Source organism: Saimiri boliviensis, chromosome 11 (assembly GCF_048565385.1).
Source record: "Saimiri boliviensis isolate mSaiBol1 chromosome 11, mSaiBol1.pri, whole genome shotgun sequence".
NCBI lineage: Eukaryota > Metazoa > Chordata > Mammalia > Primates > Cebidae > Saimiri > Saimiri boliviensis.
This window is the reverse complement of record NC_133459.1, coordinates 102,253,659-102,281,610: the sequence shown is the minus strand read 5'-3', so window position 1 is coordinate 102,281,610 and position 27,952 is coordinate 102,253,659. Positions and strand designations below refer to the sequence as shown.

At 48.5% G+C, this 27,952-nt stretch overlaps 2 protein-coding genes across 8 annotated transcripts in view; both read right to left on the bottom strand.

Moving 5' to 3' along the window:
- Window positions 1–1,583: 1,583 nt before the first annotated feature.
- On the bottom strand, window positions 1,584–22,695 carry MYBPHL (myosin binding protein H like). Of its 5 annotated transcripts, none has more exons than XM_039460881.2 (9): window positions 19,048–22,695; window positions 9,388–9,476; window positions 8,642–8,837; window positions 8,268–8,407; window positions 8,000–8,159; window positions 7,441–7,577; window positions 6,301–6,487; window positions 4,361–4,404; window positions 1,584–2,221 (listed from the first exon to the last, which is right to left on the bottom strand). In XM_039460881.2, exons 1-8 carry the CDS (start codon window positions 19,190–19,192, stop codon window positions 4,394–4,396), a joined length of 1,065 nt encoding a protein of 354 aa, XP_039316815.1. In that variant the 5' UTR covers window positions 19,193–22,695; the 3' UTR covers window positions 1,584–2,221; window positions 4,361–4,393. The 5 variants fall into 5 exon arrangements, with proteins under 5 accessions (XP_039316815.1, XP_039316814.1, XP_074237403.1 ...); XM_039460880.2 differs by having other exon boundaries at window positions 1,584–1,804; XM_074381302.1 differs by lacking the exon at window positions 4,361–4,404 and having other exon boundaries at window positions 1,584–1,804.
- Window positions 22,696–26,350: 3,655 nt separating this feature from the next.
- SORT1 (sortilin 1) overlaps window positions 26,351–27,952 on the bottom strand; it is an 82,471-nt gene continuing 80,869 nt past the window's right edge. For all 3 annotated transcript variants that reach the window (XM_039460835.2, XM_039460834.2, XM_074381299.1), the window contains exons 18-20: window positions 27,770–27,876; window positions 27,363–27,486; window positions 26,351–27,161 (exon numbers count right to left, since the gene is read on the bottom strand). In XM_039460835.2, the coding sequence (XP_039316769.2) occupies window positions 27,147–27,161; window positions 27,363–27,486; window positions 27,770–27,876 (246 nt within the window). In that variant the 3' untranslated portion in view covers window positions 26,351–27,146. The remainder of the gene's footprint in view (window positions 27,162–27,362; window positions 27,487–27,769; window positions 27,877–27,952) is intronic.

Genomic DNA, 27,952 nt, shown 5'->3' with positions numbered 1-27,952 from the left:
TTTCACCATGTTCGCCCAGATGGTCTTGATCTCCTGACCTCGTGATCCGCCCACCTCAGCCTCCCAAAGTGCTGATTACAAGCATGAGTCACTGTGCCGGCCGGGAGCTGTCTTCTAAGAGGAAAAGCAGAAACTCTGGTACCTCTTCAGGCCCCGGCTAGGACCAGCGCCACATCACTTCTGCTACATTCTTTGGTCAAAGCCAGTCACATGATTCAAGGGCAGGGGAAATAGTCTCTAACTCTTGATGAGAGGAGCACCGCGCTCATGCAAAATAGGAGGAACGGTTATCATCTTCTGCAGATTCTATTACAGAACACCTTCAACATCTTATTTGTCATCAGAACGAAAACAAAGCTAATCAAGGGAACCTCACCTTTATTCTTTCCCCAGGGCTTAATGTGGCTCTGCTCCAATTTCTTTTCGTTTCTTTTTTTTTTTTTTTTTTTTTTTTTTTTTTTGAGACAGAGTCTCATTATGTTGCCCAAGCTGGAGTGCAGAGGCATGATCTCGGCTCACTGTAACCTCTGCCTCCTGGGTTCAAGGGATTCTCCTGCCTCAGCCTCCCAAGTAGCTGGGATTACAAGCATCTGCCACCATGCTTGTTCACTTTTTTTGTATTTTTAATAGAGACAGGGTTTCACCATGTTGGCCAGGCTGGGTTTGAACTCTTGACCTCAAGTGATTTGCCCACCTTGGCCTCCCAAAGTGCTGGGATTACAAGTGTGAGCCACTGCGCCCAGCCTAATTTTTGTATTTTTTTTTTTTTTTTTTTTTTTTGAGAAGGAGTTTCGCTCTTGTTACCCAGGCTGGAGTGCAATGGCACGATCTCGGCTCACCGCAACCTCCGCCTCCTGGGTTCAGGCAATTCTCCTGCCTCAGCCTCCTGAGTAGCTGGGATTACAGGCACGCACCACCATGCCCAGCTAATTTTTTATATTTTTAGTAGAGACGGGGTTTCACCATGTTGACCAGGATGGTCTCGATCTCTCGACCTCGTGATCCACCCGCCTTGGCCTCCCAAAGTGCTGGGATTACAGGCTTGAGCCACCGCGCCCAGCTTAATTTTTGTATTTTTAGTAGACACAGGGTTTCACCACATTGGCCGGGCTGGTCTTGAACTCCTGACCTCAAGTGGTCTACTCACCTTAGCCTCCCAAAGTGCTGGGATTACAGGTGTGAGCCACAGTGCCCAGCCCTCCAATTTCTTGAGTATCAGTACGGCCCTCAGATCTTGGGGCTCTGTCTTTAGTTAGCTATATGCATATTAGTGTTCCGCTGTTTGCCTCTCTGCAGTGGATGTGCGTCCTGTCATCCCTACTTAAATTGGAAAGCCCATAGAGGCAGAGAGTAAGTCACCTTTGGCATCTCTTTCCAGCACTTGGTACTGTGGAGAGTTGAATTCGGTTCTGTCATAGATGTCTAGGGAAAAGGACAGCATTAGAAACTTCTGTGGAAGCGAATGTGGATGTGGGAAGAATAGATAGGGAAGCCTTAGGGTGGGGTTCTTTACAGCCTGGCTAAAGGACGGCAGCTTTCCAAATGTTTCATAGAAAGCGTGAAATACAGGAACACTTAGGCACTGGGGAGTCACACATTTATTTAGATGAATCCAAACCAGACAGGGCGCCGAAGCTCCTGGAGGGCAGAATCTCACCCCGGGCAGGCTTCCTGGAGGCACTGGAACGAGAGAGCACTTTGTAGCCATGACAGCAAATGGCCAGAGCACACCAGGCTGCTGAGGGCATCCTCCTCACGGTCCCTGGCTCCTGTGCCATGAATTCACTTCATTGCTGGGCACTGGCTGTGAGAGAGGGAAAGGGGCAACTAGCTTGAATACAAATAACATTAACACAGAGAGGGAGGTGAGGGAGGGAGAGCTGTCTCTGCAAGCGGACTGTGGGAGAGCGCTTTCCTGAGAAGTTTGTACTTGTAACGCATCCCTTAGGGCTTTCATCTGCTACATACCAGTGAGAGCCTTAAATAAATGTCTTCTGGGATCAAATTCATTTTCAATTTCCATCAGCCAGCAGCTACGAGTCAGAGGGGACACTGGGAGCTTGTTCTCTTTTGTTCTGTCTCAAGCTTCTTTTTCACCTTATGCCTCAGTTTGTACACAACATACCTACTGTGAATGATGGAACATCTAAAGGAGCTGTCAAGTTCTAAATGATGAGCTGAGTTGCCTTTTGCCAGTAATGTGCTGCTTGGGACCACACACCTAAAGGTTAAATTATAATTGACATAAATGAGAAGGAGGATTTTCTTCTCTTGGAAGGGAAGGAATCCACAAGCTTCAAAGTAAAAGACAAATGTATTAATCCGTTTTTTTTTTTTTTTTTTTTTTGAGACGGAGTGTCGCTCTTGTTACTCAGGCTGGAGTGCAATGGCGCGATCTCGGCTCACCGCAACCTCCGCCTCCTGGGTTCAGGCAATTCTGCCTCAGCCTCCTGAGTAGCTGGGATTACAGGCACCCGCCACCACGCCCAGCTAATTTTTTGTATTTTTAGTAGAGACGGGGTTTCACCATGTTGACCAGGATGGTCTCGATCTCTTGACCTTGTGATCCACCCGCCTCGGCCTCCCAAAGTGCTGGGATTACAGGCTTGAGCCACCGCGCCCGGCCTAATCCGTTTTTTACCATGCTTATGATCCTGAGGTGTTTACTCAATCCAGGAGCAGCTTCCTTGTCCTTACCCACCCACCCCACAGGCATATAGCGCTGTGACTCCTGTGGGTTCCTTGACATCTTTTCCTACAATACCTGCCCAGCTCCCTCCCACAGAACCTCCTTATGACTAGGTGGATGCTATCACTCTTCTTCAGAGGACCAATAGGTTTAATTCCTACCATCGACTTGAGGAGTGCAGACATAGAGAGGATATGACAAAAGCAGACTGCAGCTAGTATAAATTCTCTCCACAGGGATGATGGTATTCGCTTTTAAAAATGGTTACAACAGCTGGGCGTGGTGGCTCACACCTGTAATCCCAGTACTTTGGGAGGCCGAGGCAGGCAGATCACTTGAGGTCAGGAGTTTAAGACCAGCCTGGCCAACATGGTGAAACTCCATCACTACTAAAAATACAAAAATTAGCCGGGCATGGTGGTACGTGCCTGTAATCCCAGCTACTCGGGAGGCTGAGGCAGGAGAATTGCCTGAACCCAAGAGGTGGAGGTTGCAGTGAGCTGAGATGGCGCCATTGCACTCCAGCCTGGGTAACAGAGCAAGACTTCACCTCAAAAAAAAAAAAAAAAAAAAAAAAAAAAAAATGGTTACAACAAAAGTGGTCACCAGTGGATACGTGACTGAAAGGCTCAGGAATGCACCTCTGTCCCTGACTCAACAAAACTAGCCATAGCCGGGCGCGGTGGCTCACACCTGTAATCCCAGCACTTTGGGAGGCCGAGGTGGGCAGATCACGAGGTCAAGAGATCAAGACCATTCTGGTTGGGGGCCGGGCGCGGTGGCTCAAGCCTGTAATCCCAGCACTTTGGGAGGCCGAGGCGGGTGGATCACGAGGTCAAGAGATCGAGACCATGCTGGTCAACATGGTGAAACCCCGTCTCTACTAAAAATACAAAAAATTAGCTGGGCGCCGGGCGCGGTGGCTCAAGCCTGTAATCCCAGCACTTTGGGAGGCCGAGGCGGGTGGATCACAAGGTCGAGAGATCGAGACCATCCTGGTCAACATGGTGAAACCCCGTCTCTACTAAAAGTGCAAAAAATTAGCTGGGCATGGTGGCACGTGCCTGTAATCCCAGCTACTCAGGAGGCTGAGGCAGGAGAATTGCCTGAGCCCAGGAGGCGGAGGTTGCGGTGAGCTGAGATCGCGCCATTGCACTCCAGCCTGGGTAACAAGGGCGAAACTCCGTCTCAAAAAAAAAAAAAAAAAAAAATTAGCTGGGCATGGTGGCGCGTGCCTGTAATCCCAGCTACTCAGGAGGCTGAGGCAGGAGAATTGCCTGAACCCGGGAGGCGGAGGTTGCGGTGAGCCGAGATCGCGCCATTGTACCCCAGCCTGGGTGACAAGAGTGAAACTCCGTCTCAAAAAAAAAAAAAAAAAAAAGACCATTCTGGCAACATGGTGAAACCCCATTTCTACTAAAAATACAAAAAAAAAATTAGCCGGGCATGGTGGCGCATGCCTGTAGTCCCAGCTACTGGGAAGGCTGAGGCAGGAGAATTGCTTGAACCTGGGAGGTGGAGGTTGCAGTGAGCCGAGGTCACGCCACTGCACTCCAGCCTGGCACCTGGTGACGGAGTGAGACTCTGTCTCAAAAAAAAAAAAAAAAAAAAAAAAAAACTAGCCATAAACATGAACTAATCCATTGAGACACCTTGCCTCTCTTTACTTACCTTTACCAGAGTACCATATCCTCTTAGGTGTCCTCAATTAGGAACTGCAATAATTCAGACATTTCTCAGTGTTAACATCTCAGAAATCTGAGAAACCTTCTTTCAGAGCATTGGAAAAGAATATTTTATTTCAGGTTTTTGGGGTGTCAATGGTGCTAATTAAGTAGTTTATACATAGAGAATAACTGGACATGTAAGGGCTCATTCATTCTTGTTTCATGCAACAAACATTTAGAGTGCCCACTGTGTGTCAGAAAATGGGCTAGACACTGCAGGGACAAAGTCGATTAAGACACCGTCCCTGCTGGGCGCGGTGGCTCACGCCTGTAATCCCAGCACTTTGGGAGGCCTAGGCGGGTGGATCACGAGGTCAAGAGATCGAGACCATCCTGGTCAAAATGGTGAAACCCCGTCTCTACTAAAAATACAAAAAATTAGCTGGGCATGGTGGTGCGTGCCTGTAATCCCAGCTACTCAGGAGGCTGAGGCAGGAGAATTGCCTGAACCCAGGAGGCGGAGGTTGCGGTGAGCTGAGATCGCGCCATTGCACTCCAGCCTGGGCAACAAGAGCGAAACTCCGTCTCAAAAGAAAAAGAAAAAAGAAAAAAAAGGAAAAGAAAAAAAAGAAAAAGAAAAAAAAAAGAAAAAGAAAAAAAGAAAAAGCAGAAAAAGAAAAAGAAAAGAAAAAAAAAAAAAAAAAGACACCGTCCCTGCCATCGAAGTGCTTATAATTTAATAGGGAATCAGATCTATAAATAGATAATTATAAAACAATATGTTAAACACAATGATAGAGGTCTGAACAAGGTGACAGGTATAGATAAGTGACTAAATACTTTAAGGAAGTAGAGAGGATCTGCAATATTACCTTTAAACAAACCAAAGGGGAAAGTGGAATAAAGCCCGACAAACAGCTGCAGCTTTCCTAGGCTGAGTCAGAAGATTGCATGGCATAAAGAAAACCATCTGAGTGAGGACCGAGAGACCTGGGCTCTTTCCACCAGTGCCAGGTGGTCAATTAACTGACACTGGAACTCTTGGGCAAACCAGTTCCTTCCTTATACTTTTGTTTTCTCCTTTGCAAAATGGAAATAATAACTCTTCCTATATTATTAAATTATGATGGAGAGACATGAGATAGTAGATAATGAAAGTATCTCCTCCAGGCCAGGAGTGGTGGCTCACACCCGTAATCCCAGCACTTTGGGAGGCCGAGACAAGCGGATCACAAGGTCAAGAGTTCGAGGCCAGCCTCACCAACATGGTGAAACCCTGTCTCTACTAAAAATACAAAACTTAGCTGGGCGAGGCAGCATGTGCCTGTAATCCCAGATACTCAGGAGGCTGAGGCAGGAGAACCACTTGAACCTGGGAAGTGGAGGTTGCAGTGAGCCGAGAGTGCTCCACTGAACTCCAGCTTGGGTGACAGAGCGACATTCTATCTCAAAAAACAAAAAAATAAGCCGGGCATGGTGGCTCACGCCTATAATCCAGCACTTTGGGAGGTCGAAGCAGGTGGATCACGAGGTCAAGAGATCGAGACCATCCTGGTCAACAAGGTGAAACCCCGTCTGTACTAAAAATACAAAAATTAGCTGGGCATAGTGGCGCGTGCCTGTAGTCCCAGCTCCTCGGCAGGCTGAGGCAGAAGAATGGCTTGAACCCAGGAGGCGGAGGTTGCGGTGAGCCGAGATCGCGCCATTGCACTCCAGCCTGGGTAACAAGAGCGAAACTTCGTCTCAAAAAATAAATAAATAAAACTAATAAATAAATAAATAAAGTAAAATATCTCCTCCAATACATCCTAATGATGACAGTGATGAGAGTGTCCAGCAAGGAAATCCCTTCTCTACCTAGACTAGCATCTCTGGCCCTTGACTCTTCCACAGTGGAGAGAGGTGACCAGTAGCCTAAGGCGCTAATTCTCCTCTTGCCTTTACCTTTCACATCCACCCGACAGTCCACAGATGCCTCCCCTAAGGGGTTCACTGCCTTGCAGGTATAGATGCCTCCATCAAAGGGACCAGGCTTGCGGATCTCTAGGGAGCAGATCCCCAGGTGAGTCAGGGCTCTGTACTTAGGGTTGCCTTGGATATCCATCTTGTTCTTCAGCCAGATGATCTTGGGCTGGAAGACAAAGATGAGGGAGGCAGCAAGGAGGAGATGTTATCTCCATGTAGTCTGGCCCAGACTCAAAGAACCAATGGTCTTTCTGCGCTCAGTCTCTGGGACTCTGTCCATGTATAGATAATGGCTTTCTAGAGAGCTTCCTGTTCCTTACATTGTGGAGAGGGGTTCCCCTTCCTGTACCTCGCAGTCCCTTAAGCTCCTTCTCTTGGTTGAAAATGCACCAGAAACCTCACTTTCTTCCCCAATATTTCTGACTGGAAGAAAACTGCTAATTTCTGTTCCATGCTCTCAGGCAGCCCCTTCAGGGCTCAGAAGCACTGAGCATCGGGCTCTCCTCTTGTGAATCATTTGTATTCTATCCCCACTGCTCACTTATGAGTTGCCTCTGTCGCCTCTGGTCAGAGAATAGTTTCTAGAGTGGGCTATTGATATACCCCTTCTGAGATGTTATCTCCATATAGTCTGGCCCAGACTCAAAACTCAGAAGGTTCTTGGTACAGGTTGTTAATGGTGTTTAAGTCTGTGTGCGGAGCATGATGACTAGATTGTAAACAGAGAGGTCTTGCTCAGGGTTGTTGCCAAAGGCTGAACTCTAGGCAGTTTGCATGTGCACAGCCCTGATTGGATGAGGTACAGATAGGTAAGGAGAAAGCACCAGGACACCGTCACTCCCACCAGAGAAACAACTTGAAGCGCATGCCTAATTGCCAGCAGGTCAGTAAGCAACATCTTCATATATGAGGAACAAACACTCGAAAGGAAATGTCATTCTCATCAGTCCGTCTTGGACTCTAGCTACCCCAACTGTTCCTAAATACCGTGCTGTTGAAGAGGCAGATGGCGGTGATGGTAACAGATGTTATGTTACAATGCTCTGCAACTCAGCTTAGGTTAGGACAGGCAGGAACAGGAAGCAGCTCAGCACAGCACCCCCTAGAACCCCCACTCACCCGAGGAGAGGCACGGACACAGCAGAAGAGCTGGGTGTTATAGCCAGTGACTGTAGTGCAGTCGGCCAGAGGCTGGGTAAACTTTGGGGCTTCAGAAAAGTCTCGCTGGGCAAACCCCTTGGTCTTGTAAACAGTAGCTGAGGGCACCAAGAGGGGCCAGGATGTAGCTTCTGCGATCCCAGCCCTCGTCGACTCTTTACTCGTAAGTCTTTTTTTTTTTTTTTTTTTTTTTTTCTGAGATGGAGTCTCACTCTATTGCCCAGGCTGGAGTGCAGTGGTGTGATCTTGGCTCACTGCAACCTCCACCTCTCTAATTCAAGCAATTCTCCTGCCTCAGCCTCCTGAGGAGCTGGGATTACAGGCATGCACCATCATGCCTGGCTAATTTTTCTATTTTTAGTAGAGATGAGGTTTCACTATGTTGGCCAGGCTGCTCTTGAACTCCTGACCTCAGGTGATCCGCCCGCCTCAGCCTCCCAAAGTGCTGGGATTATCGTGAGCCACTGTGCCCGGCCTATCCTTAAGTCTTCCCAGCTCACAGTCCCCATGCCCTCCTTACCTGCTTTCTGGATGTGGGCGAGGTCAGTGGTGATGGGGGCTGTTTCACTGAGTCCGCACTGGTTTTCAGCAAAGACACGGAAGGCATAGGAGTTGCCGATGATGAGGTCAGAGACAATGCAGCTGGTGCGGTGATAGTGCTCCAGCACTGTGAACCACAGCTGCGGGGCCCCGACATGATGCCACAAATCAGCCACCCGACATGGAGCTGGCACAGGCCCTTTCCAGCATGCCCTCTTCCACCCTCCTTCCTTCCCAGCTGGCCTCACCCCAGATTTTGTGTCAGCCTTCTGCACCGTGTATCCCAGGAGTGCTGTGTTGCCTGTATCTTGGGGCGGTGTCCATTCCAGGGTAGCGTTGAAGCCCCAGACGTCCACTAGCTTAATACTCTGAGGAGGACCTGGCCTCTCTGAAAGGGCAAAGCTATGGCAGTGGGTGCGGAACAGCCCACATGCATTAAAGTCACCTCAGGAGTGCCCCGGCCCCTTTTCCTGCTAGCTACCCCTTCTGCACCAACCCTGTGTCCCAGATACAAGGTGGGGGCCTTGTCCCAGCTTCCCCAGCTCTCTCAGCTGGCTCCTCTTCAGCCTGGAGAGGGAGTTCCTGAGGACCGCCCCCCAATGTCCCACTCCCCTCACCGTACCAATCACCAGGATGTCAATGGTGGCTGTGGCCTCCAGCCCGCCTAGCTGGACACGGAGTTGGTAGCGACCTGAGTCAGCACGTTGGGCTTCTCGGATGAAGAGGATGGAGTCTCGCTCCCCATTCCGCACGCTCACTCGGCTGGTGTCCAAGGCACAGCCATTGTGTGTCCAGGTGGCTTGAGGTTTGGGCTTGCCCTGAGGAACGAGAGTAACGCTTTGAGCAGCCCCGAGAGGCTTCTTGACTTTCCCTGCTGCTGTAGGGGTCCCGTCCACCCCAGGTTCACAGGGAGGCTTGACTTGGAGCTGCACATTCCTTGAGTTAGAAGTTGGTGGACCCTCCTGGGGGCTTCCTCCTTTCAGCAACAGCCTAAGGATCTTGGGAAAGAGAGATGGTGTTGAGTCTCCCAACCTCTGAGAGCTTACATCATGGACACCCGAGGCAGCGGGGACCGACTCAACAGCTACTCAAACTCCTAAGAACTCTCCTAATCTCAAGCTCCCAGGCCTCTGCAGACTAAAGGGCATGGATTCACCTCACACCATCTCATGGGGCACACCTAGTCCTATGCAAACCCACCCTCTGGAGTGCAGAGGTCATTTGGCCTCAGACTTCTGGTGGCGTGACCCGTTCTATCCAAGGGTGGGAAGATTGCCCCTCTGCTAGTAGGACTCTTAGTATCTGTTTCCAAATCCAAAGCCTGGGCTGGCCTCAGACATAGACCGAGTGTGGGGCTGGCATGATCACCTGGAATGGGATTAGTAGGTTCACTGTGTCCCCAACCTTCCGGATGTAGGTCTGCCTCAGGGCCCGAGGTAGCCAGATCTTGGGGTGCTCTGAATGATGGAAAGAGAGAGAAAAGGAAATGTATACCCAGAGAAAGCAAATCCTGCATCCAGCTGCCTGCTGTGGGTGGGTGATCCAGGAGTCAGTCACCAAATTAAGCCCTTCTCAGAGGGAAAGGGAAGAGTGCTCCCATCATCCTGCTGGGATTTGGGGATGAGGGGTTGGCTTAAGGAACGACAGACACTTCTTTTAATTTGTAACTCACAAATGCTGACTTTCCATCATCTGGAGGCATTCCATCCTGATGGAGGCATTTTTATTTTTCTGCTTGTGTACAGACCAGCCTCGTCGGTGGGGTTCGCCTTTCCACCCCTTTTCTACACTTGCCCTTACCTTTCCTTTCGTCACGGCCACTTTTCATGTTAATCCTGACCTCCCAGTTAGGTAGGAGGCTTGGGAGAATGCGCTGCATTCTGCACGCAGAGTCAACACCCTGGCCTGCCCGGCCGCCCACAGAGACACCACTGACATCACTGCAGAGGGAGCGCGTCTAGGTCCCTCACCCTGCATGGCCACTCTGCTCCCGGGCACCTTTGCAGTCTTCTCTCAGTCTGCGGAGGATCACTCTGTACAAACAGATTCTGGCACAGACCAGGTCCACTGCCCATTTCGCCTCGATCTCACGGGCCTGTCCCGGTGAGAAGTGGAGCTCAGACGGCGTGCATGGGCTTCCAGGATGAAGACAGGAGATGCTGGAAAAGTGCTGAGTGTAGGTTTGGAGAATGACCAGGTGTCATTTCTTTCCTCTCGGGATGCCTCACACTGTCTTGGCTGCCAAAGCACAAATATTCCCTCTAGGTTCCCTGGGGGCCTGGCTGAGATGGACGCCATTTTCTAGCCTTTTCCTGACTGCTGCCTCCCGCTTTCTCAGGCAGAGGCAGCTGCCTGGCTGTTGTCTTCAGTAGAATGTGACAGTGCTTCAGTTCCCAACAACCCAGACTCCCTGTGACAGTTCATTCTTGGCAGCTGGAAGAACTTCACCCCTGGTACATTCCTGTGGCAAACAGCATGACTGCTTGATAGTGGATTCCAGACTCTTTGATAAGGCACACTTCTGTGAAAATACTTCCCTGAGCATTCACTACGACATATGTATGCTCACTTATGGATGAACCGTTTAAATATGTATATTACGTAACACATACACGTAAGCGATGCAACCGAAACAGAGGTTCTACCGTGTTCTTCCTCCAGCTCAATCGTCAGAGTGTTGTCCGGAGAACTTCACTCCCAGAATCTTCCCATGATAATCTCAAGGTCGCGAGACTTTTGCAGATGAAGATCAATAGCAATATACAGCGCACATAGTCCGTTTTATTTCTGCAGTTTCCTTTTCTGCTGTGTGGCTTACATTTTCGCCTGGGCTGTGCTTGTCTTAGACCGCACCTAGGAATACATGATGAGAGGCCTTGACAGGCCTGTGTGCCATCCTCTGTGCCCTGCTCGGGCCTTGACTGCCTCAGCACAGATACAGCAGCCCCAGGGAGCTGAGTGACCCTGCTGCGGCTGCCCCCGGTTGGGCTCTGGCGGCTTGGGAGGGGCGGGGCATAAGGAACAGAAGCAGCGTTTGTGTGATGGGCTCCTCTCCTGTGGCCATCTTGGCAAGCAACCAAGGAGTTGAAAACAGGCAGATATGACCTTAAGTCATAAGTGTTTTGAAAAAGAGGGCCGTGCTTGGAAAGGAGGGTCAAAACCTCATCTTGTTGGGCTTGGTTCCCCACTGCTGGGGGAGGAAAGAACCCTTCTTACATTTGCCAGGGAGAGGGCTGGAGAGAAGGTGGCTCTGCTGTCCCTTCGTTGCCTGCCTACAGAAAGTCGGCGTTGGGAAGGGCCTACAAGCACCAGAAGAAGGACGCTGGAGCAAGAGGGCTCTGAGAGAGAAGCCAGTGTTCTGGAGACCTCCCGGCTAGCAGCGACGATGTGCCTGGCACCTGAGACTCCTGCTTCCCCATTTAGGATTGTGTGTCTGAAGGACCCATTCTCAAAGCATGACCTGTGTCCTGCCTGCCAGCGTCCACCCAGCACTGAGCACCAAATCAGGGCTCAGACAGTGGCCTGCCCCCGGAGGGAGGAGGCTCAGAGGGAAGGCAGGGCTAGACATACCCAAGGACCGCAAAGGGTTGAGGTGGGGAGAGGAGCCCAGGCCTTCACGCCTGGCAGAGGTGCCCACTGAACCCTGCCCTGCCAAGACCTCAGGTAGGGAATGGGCTCTTATGGGTAGCTGTGAGCTGATGTATGTGTCTTCACCTAGCGTTTGTTTCTTAGAAAAACACCTTGGGGCTGGGTATGTAATCCCAGCACTTTGGGAGGCCGAGGCGGGCAGATCACTTGAGGTTGGGAGTTTGAGACCAGCCTGACCAACATAGTGAAACTCCGTCTCTACTAAAAATACAAAGTAGCTGGGCATGGTGGCGCATGCCTGTAATCCCAGCTACTCAGGAGGCCGAGGCAGGAGAATCGCTTGACTGGGTGGTGGAGGTTGCAGTGAGCCGAGATCGCATCATTGCACTCCAGCCTGGGCAACAAGAGCAAAAAACTCCATCTCAAAAAAAAAAAAAAAAAAAAAAAGAAAAGAAAAACACCTTGGAAAATGTTGGCATTCTTACACCTGAAATAAAGAGAAAAATGAAAGAAATGGGGTTATGTGGAACATAAGCTAAGGTGGGGGAGTTAGGGGAAGAGGAGCAGACTGGCCCTTGAGATCCAGAGGGGATCCTAGCTGGGCAGAGAGAGTGAGGAAAGAGGCTGCCGGCGGAGACGGCGGTCTCTCCCTCCCTGGACGGGTCCAATGCTGGTTCTCTGCTCATCAGTGGGTTTCCTGATGAGATGATGAAACTTAAGTCTCTAGAATGAGGCTGGGTGCAGTGGCTCACGCCTGTAATCCTAGCACTTTGGGAGGCCGAGGTGGGTGGATCACCTGAGGTCAAGAGTTCGAGACCAGCCTGGTCATCATGGTAAAACCCAATCTTTAAAAAAAAAAAAAAAAGTCTGGGCGCGGTGGCTCAAGCCTGTAATCCCAGCACTTTGGGAGGCCGAGGCGGGTGGATCACGAGGTCAAGAGATTGAGACCATCCTGGTCAACATGGTGAAACCCCGTCTCTACTAAAAATACAAAAAAAAAAAAAAATTAGCTGGGCATGGTGGCACATGCCTGTAATCCCAGCTACTCAGGAGGCTGAGGCAGGAGAATTGCCTGAACCCAGGAGGCGGAGGTTGCGGTGAGCTGAGATCGCGCCATTGCACTCCAGCCTGGGTAACAAGAGTGAAACTCCGTCTCAAAAAAACAAAAAACAAAAAAACAAAACAAAACAAAACAAAAGTCTCTAGAATGGACTTAGAGGATGAGTAGGTGAGCCCTCTGCTCCCAGCAGGCTCCTGGCTCCCTGTGGGAGGGCAGAGGATGGGCGTGAGGCTAACGAAGCTGACTATGTGCAGAGGTGGCAGGAGAGAGTGTGATAGCTTCAGATGCCCGGTCAGCAGGTCAGCAGCGCGCTCTCCAATCGCCTCCCAAACCAACCCAGGCGCAATCTGACTCTTTGCTAAGAAAGTTAATGCCGGGGGAGGCATCTCTTTTCACACATCCGCAGTCAAGTGAGGTGTAAATTGTCCTGACCTTGGGGAGGCATGGCTTCCCCTGATGCCCGAGGTCTTTCTCCTCCTTGGATGCCAGGAGGGATGTGAACCAAAGCCTAGAGCCTTTAAGAGCCTAGGTTTTCTAAGAGCAGGTCTGTCACAGTCACAGTTTGGTTTTCTTCCTTCATAGGGTCTTAGAGAAAAGGCATCTTGAAAAGTCCTTTGAGGGCCTTTGGTTGTGACCCGCCTGCTCCCAGCATGACATGTCTCTTAGACACACTGCTAATTCTTTCTCAAAAATTATCAGAGAAAACTACTTCAAGTCCAGTGATCTTGACTTCTGATTAGAAAATTCCTCCTAATACCTACCCTGCTTTTATCCTGCTAATGTTTACGCCCGTTTTCTTATTCTATAACTGTTCATATCCTTTCATAATTCCCATTTATGGGATCAGAGTCTTTCTCCAGAGGCTTACCTTCTCCATCGTTTGGACCGATGTTACTAGCTATGGCCTGGAGCGCCAAGAATCAAGATGGAAGCATTGGAGGAGTGGGGAGGGTGTGTGTGTGTGTGTGTGTGTGTGTGTGTGTATTTGTGTGTGAATGGTGTGTGTGTGTGTTTGAGTGTGTATGTATATGCATGTGTGTGTGTGTGTATGACTGTGTATGTGTATGTGTACATGTGTGTGTATGTATGTGTGTGTGAATGTGTTTACGTGTATGTGTGTGTGAATGGTGTATGTGTGTGTATGAGTGTGTGTGTATGTATATGCATGTGTGTGTGTGTGTGTGTGAACGTATGAATGTGTTTACATGTATATGTGTGAATGGTGTGTGTGTGTGTGTGAGAGAGAGTGAGTGCCTACGTGGGTGAAGGGTCACTAAAAGAGGGTAAATTCAGGAGGCTAGCTATAACTTTTAAACTATCTAGAGGTTTCCAGGAATCTAAGAAGTACCAGGATTTCTTAGAGAAACATTAGCAGACGCCGAGGATGTGGCCTTGGCCTACTCAGAAACCCGTCTGGAGGCGTGCAATGGCAAAGGAGTGGGGCGAGAGTGTCACTTTCTTGAAGACCATAAAACTAAGGTCAGAAAAAATAAAAGGACATAGGAACAGGAAACACTTCTCTGAGGAAGCGACTCTACTCCCCCTCCCTGCCTTACCGTCGTCCCCCTAGTGCTTGATGGTGTTAGCCCTGGCTCATCGCCTCTCCAACACTGCTACAGGCATAACTCCTGCTGGTGTCAACACCTATGTTTCCAGTCCCTATGGGGCACCTCACATCCAGCCCACCATTCCTCTAATAACTTTGTCCTCTCCTAATTCAGCCACTGGTCCTCGTGGTCATTCTCTAGACCAAGAGCTACAGTCCTTCTATGATCAGAATTATAAGCATCCCATTGTCTCATCACCACCTCTATAACAGAGATGGCTAACTGGTCACCAGAACATTCCGTAGTGTCACTACCTCTGAGACATGGCGGCCCAGCTGCCTTGCTGGATGTCCATGAGACTAGTTCTTGCCAATGACATGTGAGTGGCAATGGTGAGAATCACCTCTGGTCCCAGGCTCTGAAGAAGCTGCATTTTTATTTTCCTCTTCTGCTAGCCATACGCAGATGATCATGGGGCCCTAAGGAATGGCAGAGCCCAAGATGAAAGCGGCCTGGGTCCCTGAATTACCGCATGGAGGAGAACTATCTGTGCAATATAATTGTTTTTAGTTCTTATGCTAGTGAGAAATAGACATCTGTCATTCCCGAGACCTATTTGATTAAGAGCTACAATCCTTCTATGATCAGAATTACAAGCATCCCACTGTCTCATCACCACCTCTGTAACAGATGGCTAACTGGCCACCAAAATGTGACATCTGTCATTCCTGACATATATTTGAAGAAATGTAACTTCTGGGACCAGAAGTGAGTCTCACCATTGCCACTCATGTGTTGTTAGCAAGAACTAGTCTCATGGCCATCCGGCAAGCTGTCCAGGCAGCCACATCTCAGAGATAGCTACACTACAGAAGGGGTGACATACATTTTGGTGGCTAGCTAGCCACCTCTGTTCGAGGTGGTGATGAGATAGTGAGATGCTTGTAATTCTGGTCATAGAAGGATTGTAGCTCTTGGTCTAGAGAATGGCCACGAGGACCAGTGGCTGAACTAGGAGAGGACAAGTATCCATTAGTATACCTAGCTAATACAATCTTTATCCCTTTAGCTCACTTCCTCTCATGCTCCAACACCAGCAATTCTTTGGCATCACTGAGGTCTGTGATCATTATCCTACCACCCTCTCACTACCTAGCACCTTTTCATGTTAGCACTTTCTTCTTCACCACCCAACTTAGATTACACAGTCGTTATTATATCTCTCTCTTGCACTGACTCAAATCCCTTAATCTGCTTTGACTTCATTGCACTCTTCTGGCAATACCTAACCCTGGTTAAATAAACTTCCCACCCACTCAGTGCCTGTATCTGCACAGAATAGCAGGACTGGGAGGAAATACAAAATTCTGTGGACTTTAACTTGAGGGCCATTAATAGTGACTACCACCTCCAAGTGGACCCTGGCAGTTCTACTAGACTTCCTGAGTTCACTCAGTCTCTCATTCTCCTGGGTGGCCATTGCACTCCTTCCTCTTCCAAAACCTCCCTACCTTCTCCCTCATTCTCATTCCCAGTTGTTGATCTTGCTGTGTCTAAGGCCCGCCTACAGTCTATTCCAACACAGCCAGCTGGAAAAATCCTTAACATCTACACTTTGGGCTGAGCACAGTGGCTCATGCCTGTAGTCCCGGCACTTTGGGAGGCTGAGGTGGGCAGATGGCGATGTCAGGAGATTGAGACTATCCTGGCCAACATGGTGAAACCCCGCCTCCACTAAAAATACAAAAATTAGTTGGGCGTGGTGGCACGCCTCTAGTCCCAGCTGCTCAGGAGGCTGAGGCAGGATAATCACTTGAACCTGGGAGGTAGAGGTTGTAGTGAGCTGAGAGCGTGCCACTGCGCTCCAGCCTGGCAACACAGCGAGACTGCAACTTAAAAAAAAAAAAATAAATCTACACTTGGTCCTGTCAGTCCTTACTCCCAGTCCCTGCACTGGCTGGCCGTCCGTCTCATAGGCAACTACCTGCTACTTCTTGCCTTGCTACCTCTTGGACCAAAATACTGCCATTGTCTCCCTCTCTGTGCTACAGCCACAATGGCCCCAACCCATAAGGCACACTCTTGCCCCAGGGGCTTTGCGGTTATTCTCTCTGCGTGGAAGATTTTCCCCCAAATATCTGCATGCATTGCTCTCTCACTTCCTTTAAGCTGCTGCTCAAATATCTTATGAGTGAGGTGCTCACTGAATATTCTATTTGAAGCAAGAGGCTTGCATGCTTCCTCCCTGCAGCACGTGCCATCTCCTTCCTTGCTCTAGTTTGGCACAGCATTTCTCACCATCTGACATATTAGCTATTTTACCTATTTATTGGCTAGCTCCCTCTGCTAGAATCTAACTTCCATGAGGGCAGTTATTTTTACTTATTTTGTTCATTTCTGTAATGTTGGCACCTAGAAGGGCACCTGGCACATCACAGGCACAACCTACATATTTGCGGAAAGGAGGAGGAGGAAAGGAAGGTCACTCCTAGGCATGAGATTCAGCTTTTCATGCCTGAAAGACACAGAACAGTTCAGATTAAAAGAGAACACACAGTCAGTTGGAGCGACTATGCTGAAGTCAGGGAGAGATGGGCTCTCCCTCCTCCACCTCAGGGTCTTGGTCTCACCTTCTCCATGGGAGGGATGCAGCTTGTTCGCCAGCCTCTCCCTGTTTTGGAAGCTCTCCTCTAGCCCCTGCCAAGCTTTGTCTCCAGGACACAGTGCCTCAGTGTAGTGCTGAGGACAGACATCGAGCTGTTTACCAGTGCTGGCCACCTACTCCTGCTTATTTAGCCATGTAGCAGGCTTGCCAAACTAAAAGCTCATTGTTGGCCATTTGTAGTTTGTTTTGATCTTGCAAATTAATTTCTATTTCTGATGCCTGCTCTAGTTCCCATGTTTTCACATGCCCACTGCAATACTCCCTCAGTCCAGAGCTCTCTTAAGAAAGAGGAGTTAGGAGGAAGAAAGGCTTTGGAGCTCTCAGGGGGCTCAGGAGTCATCTTGTCCAGGCCATGGCACCCTGCAGGATCTTTGTAGGGGGTTTGGGGCTCTGTAGACTCTCTGAACTTTTTTTGTGTGTATTTTTCCCAGGTCAAGAGTCCATAGCTCTCATTAGATTTTCCTAGGGGTTCATATCCACCAAAAGGTTAAGACCCTGATTTAGTTAAAGTCCTCAATTTACAGATGAGAAAATGGGAGTGGACTGCCTTGCCTAGAGCCACAGAACAGAGCTAATATTTGAACTCATGACTTCTTTTTTCCAAGTAGTTAACAGATGCACATATATTTTGCAAAGTATTCAAAGGTGTTCTTACTGCCGGTGACATCTGGGATACCACTAGGTTGAGCCACTGGGGCTAGTGGCCCTGAGGCCTGCAGTGTCCAGAGCTGCCGCACACAAGGGGCTTTGGGCTGCATTTGTGGGACCGTGGCTGGGGGCTGTCGGGAGCTGGCTGCAGCCAGAGGGGAAAAGCATGAGGGAGATGAATGCCCTCCTTTAGGGTTTTGGGGAGACCAGTACAGGGAGTCAAGGCTTTAGCAGTCCTGGCTCTCATTCTCCTGCTGCCTGTCCCTTATTCTCTGGGCCTTTTGAGGGAAGAAACCGGTTTTCTGCCTCAGTCTCCTCAGCTTAATATATTCACACTAACGTCTGCTCCCTTCATCTTCAATAAGACAAACTTGGCCAGCTCTCTGCCCTTGACATTCAAACAGTTTCTGAAAACCCTCCTCTCTCATGGGATAAGAGGCAAAGAGCCTCCGCTGCACAACGTTATGGAAGTAGAACTCAGCCTTCACCCCTCACTTGGAAATATTTGATCACATATTTACATCTTAGTTTGGCCTCTTCCAAGGCACTTTGGATCATCTCAGCAATCCTTTCAACTACCCTGATAGGTAGAGGTTATTAATCACCATTTTACAGAGCGAAGATTGAAACTGATTAGTTCAGTGCCTTGTCCAAGGTCACAGGGCTGTTAGAGGCAGCACTAGGAACCGAGTCTAGAGCTTTGCCTCCAAGTCTAGTACATCTTTCCCCCTACTGCTTCCCACCCTGGGAGTCCATGTGTTTCTTGTTTGAGATTTTTTCACCCTCTTCACTTAAGATTCCAGGTGAGCGCCACGAAGTGGTTAGCTACAGAGGCCTCAGCCAGGGCATTCGGGGATGGGCAGCAGGAAGCCCAAGGCTGGAACGCGTGCCAACCACCTCCTCACTTGGGAACACCTCTTCGCTGAGAGGTACACAGAGACCATCACGAAGGGGAAACGGAATGCTTCTCTCAGGAGGGCTCCACTTCTGTGGAGCTCAGACTGTGAGGGGTCAGGCTCTCCCATGGGAGCAGTGGAGGTTGGAGGAGGTCCTGACCCCATGGCCCAGCCAAGCAGGAGACCAAGTGTCACTGTGCCGCACCACCGTTAGCCTCCCCGTTGCCACAGCTTTTGATTTCCCTGTTCCCTGCTGACAGCCACTCTCTCACCCCTCAGTCCCTTCCTGACTGGCCATTAGTATGTCAGGTCCTCCCAGTCCCTGCGAACAAGTTTTTAAAAGGCAGAAATATAAACAGATCATTTTTAGTGACTGTAAAGTGCCACCAACACCATCACTGACTTCTCAGCTAAAACACAAAAACCTAACAGGGACCTTTAAGCCACAAGTCAGACTCCATCAAGGACGGGGGATAGGGCTCCCACAAATTATCTCCATCCTAAGCACCAATCCCATAAAGTCTTTAGTTCTGCAAAAAACCTGAGGTACTGTAAGGAAGGTGGCGACATCCTCCCCAACCCCCACCACGCGGCCTCCCACCCTCCCCACACGCCATGGGTCACCTTCTATAGGGGGCAGGAGCTGGGGAGTGGGGCTGCCAACGCCCTGTCCAGGTGAAGCCTGGGGTCCTTCAGCATCCACTGGGCTGGCTTCTTTCACCTTCAGCTTGGATCCCGCAGCCACCTCCGGAGCTGTGGCTGCCTCCATGCTGGGCCTTCCCAGAGGCTGGGCTCCAGCTAAAGATTTTCACTGCTGGTGATGAGGGAGGGGCTGAGCACCTGCTCCCCAGGCTGGCCTCCCGGGTCCCAGCCACAGGGTTATGTAACTGGGCTGGCTTTCCCCAGTCAGCTACGCCCAGCAGAAGGGCTGAAGAAGGGGCTGGGGGAGAGAGGAGGATCAGAGAGCAGCCCAGAATAGCTCTAGGAGGAGGACTGAGGTGGCGCTGTTATCTTGGGAGAGAGATGACACCCCCGACAGCACCAGGGAGGGAGGGAGAGCTTGAACACAGACCATCCATCCAAAAGGGGCCTCTGATTTCTGTTGCGAGGGTTGAGTGACATCTCTGCTCCTGACCTCCAGTTCATCCCACAGGGCATTCACGTCCCAAAGAAGGGACCCAGGATTAGCTGACTCACAGCAAAGCCCGAACTGCTCTTTCTCCCTCTGCTCCCACATTCAATGAGTTGTAAAGTCTTATCAACCCGACCTTTACAGGGCCTGTGTCATCCTCCCCCACTCCCTGGGGGCAGCGGGCACAGCACAGTGGTAGGTGGAGACTGCACTCGCACTGACTGCGGTGCCACTTGGGCTCTGTCACCAGCTAGCCGTGTGGCTCACACCACATCACAGTCTCTCTTCAGTCTGTTTCCTCATCTGTAAAATGGAGATAATTATAACCATAGGGTCGTTGTGAGGATTAAAGAGGTAATCTCTGTAAAGTGCTTAGCAGAGTGTAGCCGACTAAGTGCTTGATAAATGTAAGCTATTTTTAGGTCAGGCCAGCACTTCTCCCTTTGAGAGCTGTCAATGGCTGCCTTGCCTATGAGGTGAAGTACAAATAAAAGGAGAGGCAGCAGTGGTGGAGGGAGGCGAGCTCAGAGGACCTGCGTGTGACTCCTGGCTGTACCACTCGCTCACCAGCTGGGACTCTGGGCAAATCTCTGACTCGGGCTCAGGTCCCGGTCTATGAAACAAGGGATGCCATCATCCCTTGTGTTGAGGATGAAATAAAAAGTATAGGAAAGCGGCCAGCTCACAGCAGGTGCTAGTCACATACTACAGGTCCTACATGATTTCCAGGCTTAGCAAACCATCTTTCTACACGCGTTGTACATGCTGCCGACACTGCTGCTTTCCCATCGTACTCCTTACCTTCTTCTTTTTTTTTTGAGACAGAGTTTTGCTCTCGTTACCCAGGCTGGAGTGCAATGGCACGATCTTGGCTCACTGCAACCTCCGCCTCCTGGGTTCAGGCAATTCTCCTGCCTCAGCCTCCTGAGTAGCTGGGATTACAGGCATGAGCCACCATGCCCAGCTAATTTTTTGTATTTTTAGTAGAGATGGGGTTTCACCATATTGACCGGGATGGTCTCGATCTCTTGACCTCGTGATCCACCCGCCTCGGCCTCCCAAAGTGCTGGGATTACAGGCGTGAGCCACCGCGCCCGGCTGACTTCTACCTTCTTATCTCCAGAAGCCACCATCCCTTCTGCATTGTAAAATGCTTGAATTTTAGAGCAGTTTTACAGTCACGTTAAAGTTAAGTGCAAAGCGCAGGGTTCCCATAGCTCCCTTTCCACATTGGTATTTTTATCATGGAAAACAAACAAACAAACAAAAAACCCCCAAAAACGGGTGCAATTGAAGGAATGGGCTTCTTACTCACTTTTGCCCCCTGAATTTTGCGGTAATTGATAAGATCCCAGGAGCCTGTGTTATCTTGGGGTCACAGCTCAGCCTCTTTGTAGCTGGTATAGGGGTTGAGGTTTAGGAGAATCTGTTTAATGGGGCCTTGGATGGCCTATGGGGCTAGTTTGATTGAAGACTGTTTTTACCATATCAGAACTGGTTTGAAGGTCTTTCTGAACTATTTCTCTTGCTTGACCTCAGCCAAGACCCCGTTAAGTGTGGACAGCTCCCTGGCCAGGAGACCCCAAATACACCCCCTTTTACACAACACTTGTAACCCATCTTTTGGAGAGAAAATTGGCTCAGGCTGAGTCTTAGCCCTTTGTTGAAACGAAGGTGTAAAGAATCAACTTTAAGATGCAGATTCCTAAGGTTTGCATTTCAGAAAGTCTAATTCCATAAGTCTGGGGTGGAATTCAGAAATGTGCATTTAAGAAAACCAATCCAGTGATTCTGGCACAGGACATCTTAAGAATACCATGTTAAATAGAATTCCTTCAAACAAAACAACCACCTTAGATAATGTCCTGGGTAGGAACTCTCCCATCAGATGGTGGCCTCAAGAACAAGGACTCTGCCCTGTCATCTTCAGACCAAGATGCCAGAGTGCTACATGGAATATTGCCCCAGGCTGGCAGGGTAGGATGGCTAAAGGCTCCAGACAGGTAGGCAGCAATGTCTCTTAAACGCTTTGCAAGAGAGGAAGGCTGCAACTCTCCAAAGGTCCTTAAATGAAATGGAGGAGATAGGGCCCATAAGAGCAGCAAGACAAACGTAAGAGGGGCAGATGGGAAATTACAAGGCTGAACTTCTTTCTCAGTGCGGCCAGGTGTCAAACCTGCTCAAAAGAACACAGAATTCAAGGAGTAATTATCTGTTGCTGTGTCCAGAAGGAACAGTATAGCAACTGAAACCTGTGAAGGTATGTCGGATGCGTACCTAGACATCCTAGGAGGCAGAACAAGAAAGCTAGTCGTACACACACGGAGAGGAGGAGGATGTGTACGAGTACAAAGAGCAAGAAAATGAAGAACGATAAAATTAGGTAATTTATGGGGAAAACAGCTCACAAAAATGTGAGCTATTCTCCTCATAGATGATCCAATACATTTCACGCTATGAATGTACAGTCTTGGCCTTTTTTTTTTTTTTTGAGACAGAGTTTCGCTCGTGTTACCCAGGCTGGAGTGCAATGGCGTGATCTCGGCTCACCGCAACCTCCATCTCCTGGGTTCAAGCAATTCTCCTGCGTAAGCCTCCCGAGTAGCTGGGACTACAGGCATGCGCCACCATGCCCAGCTAATTTTTGTATTTTGAGTAGAGACGGGGTTTCACCATGTTGACCAGGATGGTTTCGATCTCTTGACCTCGTGATCCACCTGTTTCGGCCTCCCAAAGTGCTGGGATTATAGGCGTGAGCCACCGCGCCCGGCCTAGTCCTGGCTCTTTAACTGGCCTATTCTCTGGTTGCTGGAGTCTGATTCTGAAGCTGGAAAACTGAAAAAAGTATATTAACAAACTGTAGCTTAGTCATTTCAGTAGGTCAGATAACAAAGTCCAGTCTGTTTTATTTTTAACCCAAATATTGCAAATATACAGAAAATTACCAGTACAAAGTTAAACACATTTGGATTTATTTACACAATGCTAAAGAAATTTGAGTTTTATTTCCATTTTGTGGAATTATGGGGTCTGGCTTTAATGTGTAACCGACGTGGATCACTGAAACTTGATTATCCCACCTCACATGCAATTTTCTGTCCCAAGGGAATAGAAAACTTGGGTTTTTAGGGCACATGCAGTAATGATCTTAATACTGCTTCACACTTTCGTAGGAAGGCAGCTGTCCCACAGCTTGGGGAAGGACCACATGCTCAGAAAGGGAACGAGAGAGGAGAGGGTTGAACAACAGGCACATGGGGACCCTGAGCATTTCTGTGCACGAAGATAAGGAGAGTATGACTAAAACCCTCCTCTCTAGAGGTCCAAACACAGGAGGTGGGCCAAATCAAGGAAGAGTCAGTCATCCGCTCGTGGCTGAGGGCATGCGGAGGATGAGAACTACATTAAGGATCTGGGGCATAGCAATAAATCATTACCATGTACACTATACAGTTTATACATGTATATATGTACACACACACATATATATAAAGGTACAGATTAGTTTATGTTATTCCTTATAAACAAGTACACTTAAGAATGTACTGGTGTGAAGAAATGCATACTGCAAGTTGTTTTGAATTAATGTTCTGACTTATTGTTATTATAATGCAACATAACCCAGAAATTAACATGCTCCTGCTATATCAATGATGCTTCGTGAGGGCAAGGCCTGGGCTCTGCTAGGGCAGGATGGTGCTCCTAGAGCTGCTACCCAAGCTGGACAAACCCATGGCAGATGGAACAGAAAGTCTGGCACCTGCTGACTCTGGCCCTCTCTGTCACTTCATCACACAGCAAATCTTAAAACTTTGGTTTTGTTCAAAGGACGTTTAAGTCCATGTTCATCTTCCTGCTTCAGGGAAGATGGCAGCAAAGCTGAAAGACGAATCCCTTCCTGTTTTAGCAGTTCCAAGTATCCTGGATGAATATGGGGGCACGGGGCTACACTGACAGTGAGCAGGATGCGCTCTAGGTCACTGTGGACAGGTGCGGGGCTCTTGAGAGTGCTGCTGAACGGAAACGGGGAACCTCTACCTGGATGGTTGGCCTGGAAACTAAATAATGACTAAACACCAGGCAAGCTCTTTACCATGGGGTGGGTGTGGATGGCCCCCTGGGCTCCTCTCCGTATCCTGGTATTGTGACAAAGGCCATGAGAGAACTAGCTCTGGTTTACAGACCTGACGCAGGAGCTGGAGGAGGCCAGCACATGACCAGCCTCTCAGGGATGAAAGGCCAGCTTGGGCATGAGAGGAAGTGAGAAGTCCATTCAAAGGCAGACGTAAATTCTAAGTTCCAGTTATACCTGATCTATGCACGCTTCTGAGCCTACCCCCAGAACTGCCGCAACTCTTTGAAGGCTTTTATTCTTCGAAATAGGTTCCCACTGAATTAACAGCCTACAGGAGAGATCAGCCTGGTCTCTGGTCTCACTAAAGTCCAATGCCCCCTTACGTCCAGAGCAAAAAGAAGAGTGAATTCCTCATCTGGATTTAAGAACTCAGACCACTTTGGACTGGTATGTCCAATCTCTCATTTTGTTTTGTTGTTTTTTCCCTGAGACAGAGTTTCACTCTGTTGCCCAAGCTGGAGTGCAGTGGCGCGATCACGGCTCACTGCAACATCTACCTTCCTGGTTCGAGTGATTCTCCTGCCTCAGCCTCCTGAGTAGCTGGGATTACAGGTGCCCACTAACACACCCAGCTAAGTTTTGTATTTTTAGTAGAGATGGGGTTTCTCTGTGTTGGCCAGGCTGGTCTTGAACTCCTGACCTCAGGTGATCCACCTGCCTCAGCCTCCCAAAGTGCTGGGATTACAGGTGTGAGACGCTGTCCAATCTCTCTTATAATGCTAAATTCCATTGCTGAAGCCTCCAGAAACGATCTCTTCTGCTACATCAAGCCTGGGGGTTTACACAATGATATACTATGTTTTACCTTCAAAGATAATGTTCCTAACATGAGTAGGACAAATTAGAAATCTATATTTTTAGAAGCTGTAACGGATTTGGGCTGTCTAACTCTCTGGCTGAGGGCATATATTTGTGAGTGAGCAGGTTGATAAAGAAAGCTAACTAGTCAATAATGAGAATGTGCCAAGCTGGCTGGCTGTCTTCAAACCAACGGAGCTAGCCAGTCTGGAGTGGAGACCAGGATGGGGAGGGAGACCCATCAGTGGAGAGTCCACTCCCGCACTCTTGAGCAGTGACTCTTAATGAGGGGAGGGGCGGTTTCTAAAAACATATTCAAAATTCCCATTACTTTTGTTTCAGCCATGAAAGACAGGAAAATAGAATCTTCTGTTCACCAAGGTGGCAAAAAGGTGCTAAATACTGCTCGGAAAGAAATGCCACTGATCCTTTCCTAAAGAACAGCAAGTCATCTACAAGAAGGCAGCCCTGCTCAAAGAGATCAGCACTCGCATGCGTATAAAGATTTCCAAGAGTTTTGAAGAGAGCCAGCCAGCACTGCTTATCACACACACACGGCGACCCTGAACAACTGACTCCATCCCAAGAACACTGTGAGGTTCAAATGACATTAAGTGAGTGAAGGTGCTCTGAAAATTTGCCAAGTTCCACAGAAATCCCAGATATCATTTAAAAGCAAAGAGCCCAAATTTTATATGGTTAGAGAATATTAAGTTTTCTACATCTACTCACAGTGAGTACATGCTGGGAGAAGGGTGAGTGGTGTAAACAGTTCTTTTCTGGGCACCAAATTTACTTTAGGCAGGAGGGAGGGTGGGACGGAGGCTGATGCTTTATCATTTGTGAGTTGGTGTATCTTTGGAATTATTTTTAATTTAAAACCATGCAATATGAATGAGCAAAACGACCAGTATACTCCAGCCCTAACCGTATTAATTAATTATCTTCACAAAATCTGCTTTAACTTTGTTTTCTAAGTGAAGCTCCCTGACTCATTTAATTCGGCTGCAGTTTCAACGTCTCTAAAATTCTCCATCCACTCTCTCCCCTACTTTCCACGCAGCTGTTAATCCATTCTGAGGAGGAGAGAACTTAGCCATCTGCTCACATTCTGACAAAAGTTAATTTGGCACTTAAAAAAAAAAACCACAAAAAACTGACTTTCTAGCTACAAAATAAACTAGCAGCAAATGGTATCTACCAAAGAATGTCCCAATCGTAATCGCTGGGAGAAACTATGACCCGCACAGTAGCTACATTAAGACCAAAAACTTTCCATACTATATTCCTATATAGCAAATATTCAAGCTGTATTAAAGCAAATTACTGCAACTTTCCATTAGTATATGGCCACTCCAAAATTCACCCAACCACATTCTATAATTTGTTTTAGAGAAATATCAAATGGACAACTTCTTTCAATCCAAAATAAGAACTTAATGTATCACACAAAGCATCATCTAGACTGGAAGTGTGTTTTCACAACTGGTTCCTCCAAAATTTTCATGCCAACAAATTACTTGGCAAAACCAGAAAAAAGGGGTGAGGAGGAGAGCCTGGTAATAAAATTCTAATTTTTTAAGATATAAATCTGAAAACATCTCTAGTCCTGGTTCCATGTACAACAGCAACCTAAGAAGTAGCAGATATGCAGCCACTGTCATGATTCAGTAATGAGCCACACGACAGGTGAAAAAGGAACACGGAAGACTGTGAGGTTCCATCTTGAGGGGGCCACACTGCGCACCCGACAATCAACTCTAGGGAAGAGATCATTCAGCCTGGGCAGACTTTCAGCCCAGTCTGTACCCTGTCCTTGGGTAAGTCCACTGGCACACACACAAAGCACAGCTTGAAAGATCTCAGAAGAAACGAGAGTTTCTCTTTTAATAGGTGCTAAATCTAGTCAATTCTCTGCTGTTCCCTTCTTCCGGTCCCAAGTTAAAAATATTGCCCTGTAAGTTTTCCTGATTTACTATGTGGGAATCACATGGTTAAGTTAGTTGCCAAAGGGCAATTAACAAGAGTATTGCCTAATTGAAAAGGGGAAAAGAAAAATCACTGTGGTCTGTGGTCTCCGGCAAAAAAAAAAAAGGAAGTGGGAGCTGTGTGAGGAGCTGGTGTGCAATGTTCTTGGAGTAGGGCTGTCCCCAGATGGAGAAAAGCCAGCCAGGCTGTGCCAGCCTCTGCAGCCTCTGTTTACATCTCTATAGCTGCTTCGTGTCACCAGCAGAGCCCAGGGATGGTACCAAGTACATTGTGAGAGCTGATGCCGGAGTTGGCAGATGCCCTGTGGCAGGCACCATGCAGAACACACAGAAGTGGGGTAAGTGAAAAGGTCCCTTCGAATTCCATTTCATTTCCCTTAAAAAACAATACAAAAGCCCATACTTCGCAAAGACACAGGACAGGAAACAAGAAGTTAAAGAATTTAAAATGTACCCCCTATTCTCAGAGCCAATTGTAAAAAAGTGCTCAGGGTTCCCCACCCCCACCCTGCATTTCTTTAATGTAGGTCCTTTTGGCTTTGATGGAAGCAGCAGAAACAGAGCTGGTTTCCTCGAAATGGGAAATTTATTTCCCCGAAGTTGGAGCCACAGGGAGTTTAAGAGGTACTGTGGTTCCACCATCCACGCTGGGTCCAGCTCCTCTGAAGAGCTATTCCAAGAGGTCCTGAAAAAGACATGCACCGTATTACCAACAGACCACAACACTCTTACTTCAAAAGCAATCATCTAGTTTCTGGGCTTGCCAAATCTTAGGGTTATTAAATTGCCTTGGCCCTGGCATATCTTGATCATGAATAGAAGACAGGTTTTTTTTTTCAGGTGTTGGGGAGTCGGGGGACTACCATTCAAGAAGAAATAGCCTCACCTCATCTGAGTCATCATGATAACCACTTTTATTAATTTGGGAGGCTGTGTCCAAAGCATCCACACCATCCATGCCATTGGCCTCTGCATGCTGCTGCAGCACAGAGTATCGATGCACCAGGAACCTGTGAACAGAAATCTCCTTAACACTTGTGTGCCCCACAGGGGTGTTTCTTACAGGACTGTGGACTTTCTCAGTTTTATACACTCAGGAATGCATCACAGACACAGAAAGCACAGTCCATGGTTGACAAATGAAAATGTAAGACATGAGAAGATTTGGGCCTGATTTTTCAGAAACAGTATTTGCAAGTACCTAGTTTTTGCCAAGAGCAGACTCAGCCATATGCTCTAGACTGGCTTTCTGGCTTGAACTCAGTACCTTGGATTGACTTCTGTGTTCCTTACCTTCCCCCACAGACATATTTCTTCACAATGAGCACTCCTGCTACAACTGTGACTAGCATCAATCCCACGATGGCCAGGATAATTGGAACAGAACTTGACTTGGAATTCTTGAGAAATTAAAACACAAACACAAAAGCTTTTAGGCATGCATATCCTAGGACTGAGGTCAAAGCAGCCACTCAT

Coding starts and splice junctions, on each gene's coding strand:
- MYBPHL (XM_074381300.1), bottom strand. CDS start 19,192: ATGGAGGCAGCCACAGCTCCGGAGGTGGCTGCGGGATCCAAGCTGAAG. Junction 8,160..8,267: donor AGGCTGACACAAAATCTGGG/GTGAGGCCAGCT, acceptor GGGGCCCCGCAG/CTGTGGTTCACAGTGCTGGA. Junction 6,488..7,440: donor GTGTCCGTGCCTCTCCTCGG/GTGAGTGGGGGT, acceptor TTTGTCTTCCAG/CCCAAGATCATCTGGCTGAA.